Source organism: Salmo salar, chromosome 11, assembly GCF_965601325.2.
Source record: "Salmo salar chromosome 11, fSalSal1, whole genome shotgun sequence".
NCBI classification, from domain to species: Eukaryota; Metazoa; Chordata; class Actinopteri; order Salmoniformes; family Salmonidae; genus Salmo; species Salmo salar.
Genome location: NC_138301.1, coordinates 87445274 through 87458293, shown reverse-complemented (window position 1 = coordinate 87458293; position 13020 = coordinate 87445274). Strand labels below are relative to the sequence as shown.

General features: G+C 42.6%; 1 protein-coding gene across 1 annotated transcript in view; it reads left to right on the top strand.

Annotated features, from left to right (window-relative positions):
- The first annotated feature begins 823 nt into the window (after positions 1–823).
- The window catches only part of LOC106563046 (junction-mediating and -regulatory protein), a 36948-nt gene continuing 24751 nt past the window's right edge, over positions 824–13020 (top strand). The window contains exon 1 of the mRNA XM_014128263.3: positions 824–2425. Within this exon, the coding sequence (XP_013983738.1) occupies positions 1526–2425 (900 nt within the window). The 5' untranslated portion in view covers positions 824–1525. The remainder of the gene's footprint in view (positions 2426–13020) is intronic.

The following is a 13020-nucleotide window of genomic DNA, read 5'->3' as shown; positions in this document are numbered from 1 at the left end:
CTTATTACTTTTCCCCCATTCTAAAACGGACTGCAACTCTTTGTTAAGTGTTGCAGTGATTTCACTTTGTGGTAGCTGACGTGTATAATGTTGAGCCATCAGTGTACATAGATACACTGGTAGCCTTGTGGCCAAGAAGAAGGGGGGCAAAAGAAAGGTGGAAACCTCTCTCATTTAAATACCCCCCAAATAAACAAATACAACTGCTGTTGAATGGAGACTCCTCAATACATCAAATGGGAGTAACCTAACCATTTGGCTGATTCTGTCACTGGCAACAAATGGTCTGAAGTCAATGCAAAACCTACCCATAGACGGCATGTACCTATCTAACACAGCTCAGACACCCAAATAGTCACCACCATACTTGATATGACTCTTTTATGCCATAGTGCCCTTGTTATTTTATGTATTTGTTCAATGTATAGGCTACATTGACTTATTATAGAGCGCAAGTGTTATCAAATCAAATGTTACTCGTCACATGCGCCGAATACAACAGGTGTAGACCTCACAGTGAAACGCTTACTTACAAGCCCTTAACCAACAATGCAGTTTTAAGAAAAATAAGTGTAAAGTAAAAAAAAGCGTTTCTTTATATTTATATATATATATATATATATATATATTGTTATGACAACAAATTATTGCTTGCCAGGGGATGCAACTGTTACTAATTGTGTTATTATTTATAACACATTAACAAAGGGTTCCATTAACAGTGGTTTGATTAAATGAAATAGGGATTTGTACGTTGACCTTTTTTCTTAATTCTACGTCACCACGTCCACTGCGTGTCCCACGTGCAGATGTTTACGCTCCTCGTGCAGAACTACGTCATAGTAATTCGCAGTTGGAAGAAAAACGTTGGAAAGAGGGAAAGATGCGACATCAAAACAACAACAAATTGTCGAACCGAACAAAGGGACAGTACCTGGACAATATCTCCCGGTTGTCTTTGGACTAACAACATCTCAGACACAGTAAAAACAGTATTTCCATACATTTCTGAAGGGGGGTTTTTGTTCAGAAAAGCCCTCCCCCGAATTTGACTGCACGCATCTCTCTGGCTTTTACTGCTTGTAAACAGATCCTCCTCTCTTGACGTCGATGGGAACCGTGGCTCTGCATTGATGGTCTGTAACGTTAGTCGCACAAAGGGAGCCAGACAACGCATGTAGCAGACAGGTGAGCGAGGCAGGTGGAGCGATGACAAGCCTGGCAACAAACAATAATAATTCGACTTTTACGCCTTTCGTGGCTGTTTTGTTCTTATGGATGTAACGTTAGTCGAGCAATTTAACGGGCATATCTTCTTCAACTTGACGTTTGATTTGAGGAAATTCTGCGTAACGTTCAGAGAGGGTAGCTAATCAACTCTCCAAGCTTCTAAACAGCGAGCCACGGTTGTTTTTTTGTAATCTTCTTGGTTAGCTAGTCTGTTTATCCCCAACGACGAACTGCGATAAGGGGTACCGGTATTTGTGTGTGAGCTCTTTAGCTCCGTTTTTACTGGCTGGATGAGATGTCATTCATGATGGAGGATTCTGTAGAGTCCGACTGGGTGGCCGTTCGACCAAATGTTTTCGACGAAAAGGAAAGACACAAATTCGTTTTTATCGTCGCTTGGAACGAGATCGAGGGAAAGTTCGCCATAACCTGCCACAATAGAACAGTACAGAAACGGTCTGCGTTTCGGGATTCGCTCTTGGAAGATGTCGAATGCGACCTCGCATCCCCCGCTACACTAGCGCCCGAGGCAGACAAACGCAAAACTCCACTAAAAAGTCCCACCAAAAGAAAAGATGAGATCTCCGCATTGATTAAAGTTAGATCTAATGTCAAACCGAAAGGGAAAAGTCCGACAAAGAGCCCCATTCGAGAGAATACAGCCGCGATGGGTGCCTCGTCAAGGCCAGCCGAGAGTGTTATCAAAACACTTACGTTAGGGTCGTGGGACATCGTGCCCTCTAAGATGACCGACATCGAGGTCTTGGAACCAGCGGATGTCTCTGGGATGCCGCGCTCCTCGGACGATGGCGACGGAGAGGAGTCGGATAGCAGCCGAGAGGGCTACAGCTGGGCAGGTCTGTTCTCCTTCCAGGACGTGCGGGCAGCCCACGTCCAGCTCTGCGCTGTCAACTCGGACCTGGAGCCCTGTCTGCCCCCTTTCCCTGAGGAGCAGTCAGGCATGTGGACGGTGCTATTCGGGGCCCCTGAGGTGTCTCAACGGGAGACAGATGCTCTGTGTTACCAACTACAGGTGTACCTGGGCCATGCTCTGGACACATGTGGCTGGAAGATTCTTGCCCAGGTGCTATTTACAGAGAGTGATGACACAGAAGAGTACTATGAGAGTTTGAGTGAGCTGAGACAGAAAGGATATGAGGAGGCTCTCCAGCGGGCCAAGAAACGGCTCCAAGAGGTAAATTCAACTACACACCAATCTCTCAGCACCCATGTGTTTATGGGGAATGGCTAGTCTCCAGACAAAAATAACATGGCAAGAGTAGCTACATTAATCTTCTACTGCTCAGCATGATAAACACTGAACCAGAATCTGGTTTCACAGGAGACGTTGAATATGGTGATTCTCCTTTAAGACCAGGAAGAAGCCATTCAACTTGTCATTCACCAGCTTTTCAAGCTTAATAATGTCAAAATAAGTTTGGTACTTATTAAAAAATAGACCTTCATATAAGTGTATGAACGTCATGTCAATTTGTTGTTTCTCCCGCACTCCACGGAATGCAGAAATATTTCATGTAAGTATACCATATAGCGTATGTTTTAACAGTGATTGTATATTTCTAGATAGGCTTTATTTTGTGTATTTTAATTCCAATGCTAGTATGGCAGGAGGTGCAGAAGAGGTGGATTTGGTGCATGCGCACTTGGTCAAAAACAATACTTATATTATTTTCTAACAAAGCATTTTTTTCGGTTGCATGTAACTTTTTATTTAAACCTTTTTTTGGAAGCACATACAGCTTGACACGCTGAATGGCAAGTTGAACGGCTGCTTTCTGGGCTTAAAGGAGAATCGCCATGTTCAGCGTCTCCTGTAAACCCAGATTATGGGTCAGATAAACACTCGAAAATTGTTGACATTCAATTTAAATAACAAGATCATTTATTTGATGCCATCATACCACCGGCAGACATTCTGAGTCTCACAATGAAGAATAGTTATTGTTCCACATGTAGGAAAATGCCGGGAGAAATTCCTGACATTGTTTACTGTTATTATTTTGTTAATCTGGCATTACTGTACAAAGAACATGTTGATCACTTTGTTTCCCAGTCAAGCTTAAATGCACATGCAGGCCTGTACTTTGAACACAAACACACACATTGTTTCCATTGGCTGATGAGGTCCAAAGTGCATGTCAGGGGCACTCGGCCACATGGTCGTCTCTCTTTCTCCACCTTTCCCTTTGTTTTTCTGTAAGCCTCAGAGCAACCATCTGTTGCTCTACATGCCACAGTCCCAGGCCTGTAATATGATCTGGCCCCTGCCCTGACACTCCATTTGGCTGTTTAGGGGAGGGGAGTTCATTGTTGCTGTTGGATAATGGGGTAGGGACTCCTCCACACTAGAGTCATGGAGTTTCAGCAAACGTGGTTTGAGAGTGAGAATTTGAATGATAACACCAAAAGTTCTGAACAAGGGACCAAAGAAAGGACAATCAACATTATAGTAACAAAAGCCAGCTCTTATAGGGCTGAATGGGTGATCCTCGTTTAGGGCAGGTCCTACTATCACCCTGTCTGTATAAGTGCTAGGGGGGAAGGGTGGAAACTGTAAAAACTCTCTCTCCCTTTATCTCTCCATCCCATTTTCTTTGTCTTCTCATTGCTCTGTCATTGTGTGATTGTTTGAGTCAGAGACCACATAACAGCTGGGCAGGCTAGGACAGGGCTAAGTCAGGTCATAACTAACTAACTAACTAACTAACTAACTAACTAACTAACTAACATATGGGGATAAGAGTATATAAGAATCACTGTTACTCACAATGTTATTCATAAAAACAAGCAGGCTATTGCCCTGGCTTACTCTCACACTCGGCTCTGGTTTATGAGGACTAGGTTGTTTACAGTAGGCTACATCACAGCCATCCTGTCCTGTTACAGGGTAATAAACAAATTATTCTCTTGTAATAGCGCTTTGTCTAAACCTGGACTGAACTATATGAAGAGTAGTGATGGGGGGGATCTATACAGTTACATATCGGGATATTTTTTTTTTTAACCATATATGCCAATCATAACGTATCATTTTGACAATATTGCAAGATTATTTTTTGCGCTAGTTGAATGTACCTGCACCAAATTCCATACTTGTTTTCTTCATAGCTTGTTCTCCATCTTCTTTTTTAATAGGGAGCCAATTAGTTTTCAGCACTTTTATTTCCATGACTGATAAACTTGTTTTCCCATGCTCTCTCTTGTCCCTTTGCAGCAGACCAAAAGAATCACAGTATCAAATCTCATTCCATATATCATGAGAATCGCAATACGTATCGAATTGGCACCTAAGTATTAGTGATGCACCGATATGACATTTTTGTCCAATGCCGATATCTGATATTTTCCTTGCCAAAAAAAACTATTGCGATAACCAATATTTAACATTTTAGCAGCCTTTTAAGCATTCTAGTACAGTTAAATAGTTAACACACACACACACATGGACGCAGCGGTCTAAGGCACTGCATCTCAGTGCAAGAGGTGTCACAACAGTCCCTGGTTCGAATCCAGGCTGTATCACATCCGGCCGTGATTGGGAGTCCCATAGGGCGGCGCACAATTGGCCCACCATCTGGCCGGGTAGACCGTCTATGTAAATAAGAATTTGTTCTTAACTGACTTGCCTAGTTAAATAAAGGTTACACCACACTGGCCAAAAAGTTATTTTGTTGGCATTTACGTATGTCCCCATTACCAGTAAAACATAATCAAAACCTATTTCTTTCACTTGCTGTTTCATTGTTCATTTGTTCAGTTGTTTCATTCTCAACCAGGATTTCTATTGAACGCCGCTTGGGTCTTTGAGTGTCAAAAAATATACTATTTAACACTATTTGACGTGTCAAATAAGTTTGTTGACCAATCAGGACCTGAATATGACTGCACGTTACATAATTTTACGCGTTCATTCATTTTTTATGTAGTATAAGAATAATGAAAATGACTGCAGTTTCTACTGGTCATTGTTTTCAGGCTGGTTGTATTGGTGCTAGCTAGGTACCAAGCTAAAGCTAGCTACCCCAGAAGGTATGCACGTCAGCTTTGACATCGGGTTTTGTACATCGGGCGTTAAACTAGACATCCGATATGTCGTGCATCCCTACTAAGTATCGTGAGAATATTGTATCGTGAGGTCCCTGGCAATTCCCAGCCTTTTATTTGATGGAGAAACTTGGATAAGAATAATGGCAGGATGAGGATAGCAATTAGGGATGTAAATCGGTTAGCCATCGAAAATACATTTGTAATGCTTATCAGTCTATAGGTTAATTTGCATCATTTTGTGGAATTAAATTGGCACATGTGTATTTTCGTTAGTTGTCATGCGTTTTATTTATCACACGCGCACAGCACACAGACCCTAGTTTGAAGAGCGGAATAGCCTACCACCTGTCAGACAGCACGAAAGTAGCTCAAAAAGCCTGTGGGCTACTGGAGTGAAGCCCAGTCATTGTGCAACAAATAACAATTCTAAATGAAATTGCGTGTTAAAAACTTTGGTGGCCACAAAGTAAAAAAGGAGCTATTTTTATTTCTCAATCTCAACTCGTAACGCGTTCCTCCCATTCGCCATTCGGCTTCATAGGCTATAGCCTGCCTACCATTGACTATCAGCACGTCACCCACCACTTTGCAATGTGAGCTTGAGGCAGTATAATTGTTTGAAACCTGAACGGTTTACTTCTTCAAATAATGAGGCATGTCTTACCTTGCTTCAAAGTAGCCTGGCCAAAGTCCACTCATAGAAATTTGGAGGCAGTTATTTTATAAATACTTCCTCATGCCATTTCTTTCCTGTTCTATTGATTTTCATATCAACTTTCTTTCATTGTCCAGGTGCCAAAGGCACAATCCTAGTCATATTAGAAACCCATCATAGTAGTTGCTATTAGAGTCCTCCTCTTTCTAAGTTTCTAACAGATGTTCATCTCTGTCAGATATGGAACTGCTCACATTAGGTGTGCAGTTTAGAGCTGTGTTTTCCTGCAAATAAAATCATTTTGGGCCTAAGCTTGTCGCCCGCCTTCCCGCCTTGGTACGACTCCAATTGTTAGGCTGGAAACATAAGCATCTCGTCATTATATACAAATCTCTGATAGTATTTTCTGTTGGCCACGTCATTTTACCGGTTAATGTGGGTCAGTTAGTTGGTAGCAAAATTGACTGAAATGTGCATCCTTATAGCAATCCAGTCTATTACTGGAGACATTGTGTGATTCCCTGTTGCTGTGGTGACCTGGTTTGACTCTGTAAGGTGTTACTTCCTCAGAGAGATGGGGAGAGGGAGACACACTGTGTTTTCATATTGTAGGTACTGGCAGGTGTGTGTGGAGGTTGCTGAAACTGACCTCACATCCTCCGCCACAAACAAAATAAAACTGAGCGTAATCGTGTGTGCCGGTGTGCTCGCGCATGTTTTTGTTTTTGCGAGGGATTCCGTGGGTTGATTTTGCTTGAGCTGTAGGCAGTGGTTCGTGGCCCAAGAGAATGCACTACACCACACCTAATAATAATTCACGACAGGCCAGACAGACATCTCACAAAGTAGGACAAAGAGAAGGCCTCTCTGAATACAGTGCAGTAAAAGAGGAGGTAACAGAGGGAGAGGAGGCCATTGTATATTAGTACTGTGGGTTGGTGGTGAAGGCCAAGGACCGAGAGGAGTAAGAGCAGCAACTCAATGGACACACAATAGCTTCCTCTGACTGAGGCTGTGGGCTATGATGAGAATGTCACAGCTGATTGAGCTCCGACCTCTCAGTCAGTCGTTGGGTGATGATGTCATTGAGGGGAGACAGTCACTGACTTTGTGCAGGCCTCCATGCTGATAGTGAGAAGGCCATAGGACCAGCTGGGATACGAGTCAGAGAATCACTGGGTTAACTCAGTGTCCTTATCTCAACCTCTGCCCTGCCTGCACTATGTAAAATGATTCAGTTGTGGGATGCACTGCTTGAGAAGAGAGAGCAGCACTGTGCTAAGCATTTATGGAATAGATTGGAATAGAATGAATAGAGCAATAGTCTTGTTCGATGTCCACACACATTGTGGAAACTTGCCTTTGGCTTCATAAACTTTGATCCAGATATTTGCCTAAACATAAACATCAATAGCACTTGTCAAAAATAACATGTGACTTCAAAAGTAGGCTACAACATGGAAAATTCAAAGAATGATTTATAGTCTATTAGTTTGTTACCATGAACGTTATTACCAGAGGTTATCTGTACCAAAGAAAAAAAATGTTTACTTTCTGTGGGATTTAAAGTTTGATCCGAGTTTTGAGTCAGAGTAACATTAGTTTGTCATAGAAAGGGTTTACAGTAAGATAGACACTCCCCGTCTGTAAAAGTCATGGAGACTCCTGTAATTACGGCAAACCTCCGTCGCTCCCAGTCCTACACACCCCACTGAGTCTGAGAAGTCTTCACATCTGCTCAGCCCAAGATACAGCTTCGATAGCTACCCTAAGCCTTTTCAGACCTTGTCTGTGGAGTGTTTTTGATGTGAGTGGCGTGCCTGTAGAGGGACAGCTCTGGTTGGTTGCTATGGGTTTTTAGCCCTGTCGAGTCGGAGCGAATCTGTCCTATATTTCTAAAGGTATTTAATAGGGGTGTAATAGTACATGTATTCGTACCGAACCGTTCGGTACAGGGAGCTCGTTTGGGCCACACTGAACCCGAATACATACATAAAAAAAGAAATATATATATATTTACAAAATAAAAACACTAGGCCTATGCGTACGCTGTGTTGTATGCCTCGAGTAAATCTGAGCTGAAAAAAAAATATTTTGGGCTATTCCGTTAAAACAACGAAAGACTATGCACACTAGTGTTGCACTGTATACCGAAACTTCTGAATAACACACTTGAATAATGCGACACGGCATGTAGAAATGTTGAAAATGTTCATTATTGTTCGCAAAACAATGTCCATACAGGCTAGAACACATTACAATGCAAGAAGATACCGGTAGCTTCTAGCTTGGTAGGCTAACTATCCTTGCTAGCTTACAGCTGAAGCCAGCATCAATTCACTATCCGTAGTACTTTGTTTGTGATAATGCAAAATATGCTGATTTCAAAGCTAATTGCCACCAAAACTTTATTAATTCACATAATCGTTCTCTCTCTCACATCTCTTCCAAAGATGGTCTATTTCCTCAGCAAACTGCCCCCCTCTTTCCTCGTGAATGACATCATTACTGTTTAAAGAGACAGTGTGCACTTTAATAAATAAGCTACTTCTATGCATATGTTGTTGATCAGTACAATAAAATACACAGCACCTTTGGCAGCTATTAATTACAGCATCGAGTCTTCATGGGTATGACGCTACAAGCTTGGAATACCTATATTTGGGGAGTTTATCCCATTCTTCTCTGCAGATCTTCTCAAGCTCTGTCAGGTTGGATGGGGAGCGTTGCTGCACAGCTATTTTCAGGTCTCTCCAGAGATGTTCAATCGGGTTTATGTCCGGGCTCTGCCTGGGCCACTCAAGGACATTCAGAGACTTGTCAAAATGTGTATGAACCCTGAACATGGCTGACATAGAATGAAAACTACCATAAAATATGCAAAAATAGGCATCTAGTTGGTACTTTGGTTTTTGGACTCAACTGTGTGAAGTTGGAGCTGAGCCCGCACTCCATAGTCGTGGTACTATCAAAAATGGTGGATAAATGAATAATTTCTTGATCTGTCCTCTTGAACAAGGACATCAAGAACGTACAGCACTGTCGGGTAAGATTAGGGGGGAGGGGTGTGTCTCTTTGTTAACAGCTGGTGCACAATCTCTAATGTTAAGGAAGTCTCTATATATTTTGCTCGCCTGAGTCCGAATACCTAATGATAAGCTGCAGACCACACTATTTACCGAGAGAGTTTTCATCTATATTTTTCGTAGCTGTCTAGTTATCACCACAAACCGGTGCTGCCACACTTAGACCGCACTCAACGAACTGTACAGGGCCATAAGTAAAAAAGAAAATGCACATCCAGAGGCAGCGCTCCTAGTGGCCAGGGATTTTAATACAGGGTAGCTGAAATCCAGCATGTCACCTGTGCAACCAGAGGCGACAACTCTAGACCACCTTTACTCCACACACAGAAACGCATACAAAGCTCTCCCCTGCCCTCCCTTTCGGCAAATCTGACCATAACTCTATCCTCCTGATTCCTGCTTACAAGCAAAAACTCAAACAGGAAGTACAAGTGACTTATTCAATACAGAAGTGGTCCGATAAAGCTGGAATATGTTCCGGGATTCATCTGATAACATTGAGGAGTTTACCAAATCAGTCACTGGCTTCAGTAACAAGTGCATCGACGACGTTACATTTACATAAAAAAACAAACATTTTAGTCATTTAGCAGACGCTCTTATCCAGAGCGACTTACAGTAGTGAATGCATACATTTCATACATTTTTTTTCTCCGTACTGGTCCCCCGTGGGAATCAAACCCACAACCCTGGCATTGCAAACACCATGCTCTACCAACTGTTCCCCCAGTGACCGTATGTACATATCCCAACCACAAGTCATGGATTACAGGCAACATTCGCACTGAGCTAAAGGCTAGAGCTGCCCCTTTACAGGAGCGGGACACTAATCCGGACACTTGTAAAAAAAATCACGCTTCAACCTCTTACAAGCCATGAAACAGGCAAAGCATCAATGCAGGACAAAGATTGCTCAGTGACGCAAGCCTACCAGATGAGCTAAATAACTTCAATACTTGGTTTGAGGCTAGCAACACTGAACCATGCACGAAAGCACCAGCTGTTCTCGACGGCTGTGCGATCTCGCTCTCAGTAGCTGACGTGAGTAAGACCTTAAGCAGGTTAACATTCACAAGGCCGCGGGGCCAGACGGATAACCAGGACTCGTATTCAGAGCATGCGCTGACCAGCTGGCAAGTGTCTTCACTGACATTTTCAACCTCTCCCTAACCCAGTCTGTAATATCTACATGTTTCAAGCAGACCACCATAGTTCCTGTGCCTAAGAATGCCAAGGTAACCAGTCTACATGACTATCGCCTTGTAGCACTAACATCTGTAGCCATGAAAGGCTTTGAAAGGCTGGTCATGGCTCACATCAACACCATCATCCCAGACACACTGGACCCACTACAATACGCATACCGCCCCAACAGACCAACAGATGATGCTATCTCTATTGCACTCCACACTGCCAATCCGACCTGGGTAAGAGGAACACCTATGTGAGAATGCATATGTTACACAATACATGTATGATTTGTTCGATAAAGTTCATATTTATATCCAAAACCTCAGTTTACATTGGCGCGTTATGTTCAGTAATGTTTTGCCTCCAAAACGTCCGGTGACTTTGCAGAGAGCCACATCAATTTACAGAAATACTTATCATAAACGTTGATAAAATATACAAGTGTTATGCACAGAATTAAAGATACACTTCTCTTTAATGCAACCGCTGTGTCAGATTTCAAAAGAGCTTTACGGCGAAAGCAAACTATGCAATAATCTGAGTACAGCGCTCAGATATCAAAACAAGCCATACAGATACCCGCCATTTTGGAGTCAACAGAAGTCACAAATACCATTATAAATATTCACTTACCTTTGATGATCTTCATCGGAATGCACTCCCAGGAATCCCAGTTCCACAATAAATGTTTGTTTTGTTCGATAGTCCATCCTTTATGTCCAAATACCTCCTTTTTGTTTGCGCGTTCCGTCGAGTAATCCAAATCCACTGTGCTTGCACAGTTAGTTCAGACAAATAGTCAAAAAATGTACAGTTCGTAGAAACATGTCAAACGATGTATAGAATCAATCTTTAGGATGTTTTTATCATAAATCTTGCATAATATTCCAACCGGACGATTCCTTTGTCTTCAAAAAGGAAAAGGAACACAGCCTACTCTCACGGGAGTGTGCGCCACTGAGCTCATGTCATTTTCTCAGTCATCTGATTCCAATGGCTCTTATTCTCTCCCGTCACAGTAGAAGCATGAAACAACGTTCTAAAGACTGTTGACATCTAGTGGAAGCCTTAGGAAGTGCAAAATGACCCCACAGACACTGTATACTGGATAGGCAATCACTTGAAAAACTACAAACATCAGATTTCTGCACTTCCTAGTTGGATTTTTTCTCAGGTTTTTGCCTTGAAAATCTTTTAACTAGGAAAATTGTGTGACTTCTCTTGCAACAGAGTCAGGGTATACGCAGCAGTTTGGGCCGCCTGGCTCGTTGCGAACTGTGTGAAGACTATTTCTTCCTAACAAAGACAGCCAACTTTGCCAAATGGGGGATGATTTAACAAAAGCGCATTTGCGCAAAAAGCCCAATCGTTGCACGACTGTACCTAACCATAAACATCAATGCCTTTCTTAAAATCAACTCACAGAAGTATATATTTTTAAACCTGCATATTTAGCTAAAAGAAATCCAGGTTAGCAGGCAATATTAACCAGGTGAAATTGTGTCACTTCTCTTGCGTTCATTGCACGCAGAGTCAGGGTATATGCAACAGTTTGTGCCGCCTGGCTCGTTGCGAACTATTTTGCCAGAATTTTACGTAATTATGACATAACATTGAAGGTTGTGCAATGTAACAGCAATATTTAGACTTATGGATGCCACCCGTTAGATAAAATACGGAACGGTTCCGTTTTTCACTGAAAGAATAAACGTTTTGTTTTCGAGATGATAGTTTCCGGATTCGACCATATTAATGACCTAAGGCTCGTATTTCTGTGTGTTATTATGTTATAATTAATTAAGTCTATGATTTGATAGAGCAGTCTGACTGAGCGATGGTAGGCACCTGCAGGCTCGTAAGCATTCATTCAAACAGCACTTTAGTGCGTTTTGCCAGCAGCTCTTCGCAATGCTTCAAGCATTGTGCTGTTTATGACTTCAAGCCTATCAACTCCCGAGATTAGGCTGGTGTAACCGATGTGAAATGGCTAGCTAGTTAGCGGGGTGCGCGCTAATAGCATTTCAAACGTCACTCACTCGCTGCATGGGTAACGCTGCTTCGAGAGTGGCTGTTGTCGATGTGTTCCTGGTTCGAGCCCAGGTAGGAGCGAGGAGAGGGCGTTGAAAAATTATAATCGGTCGACCTCTAAAAGTTACACACATACACACACAGCTCTGTGGAAGGTGTTGCAGCCTTGTTCCCTTACGACTTATTTTGTAATGGCGGACTCATTTTATATAACTCATAAATAGCTGACATCTGAACTCGATAGTGATGTGTTCTTTGAAAGAATGGACTGGTGTTTCCCATCATAGGAAAGGTGTTTCCTGCCTGCCAGGCCTACTGGCATTACACTATAGCAAGACCAGGCAGATTTCACACTGACAGACTGGAAGGGTTTGATAATAGGCCTAGAACGGATATCGCCCCAGCCAATCAGGGCTGTATGTCGAGAAGAGGTAGCCAATCCCTGTGGTGATATTGTTAGCGCTGACCTGAGATCAAGTACCACACACACACACACACACACACACACACACACACACACACACACACACACACACACACACACAAACATGGTCACGAGTGCTCCCAGGGCTGTAATTACATTCAGCCGCCTCTTGCCTTAATCACACCTGGGTCAGAGGTCACAGGAAATGATGTCACTCACCAGACAACATTTTCCATTCTTGCCCCGAAGGTTGCATTGTTCCCATTGACAGGATTTGGTCATTTGTGCCTATGGGCAACTTGTACCTTCCTACTAAATCAGTTCTGCTGCTACTGTAG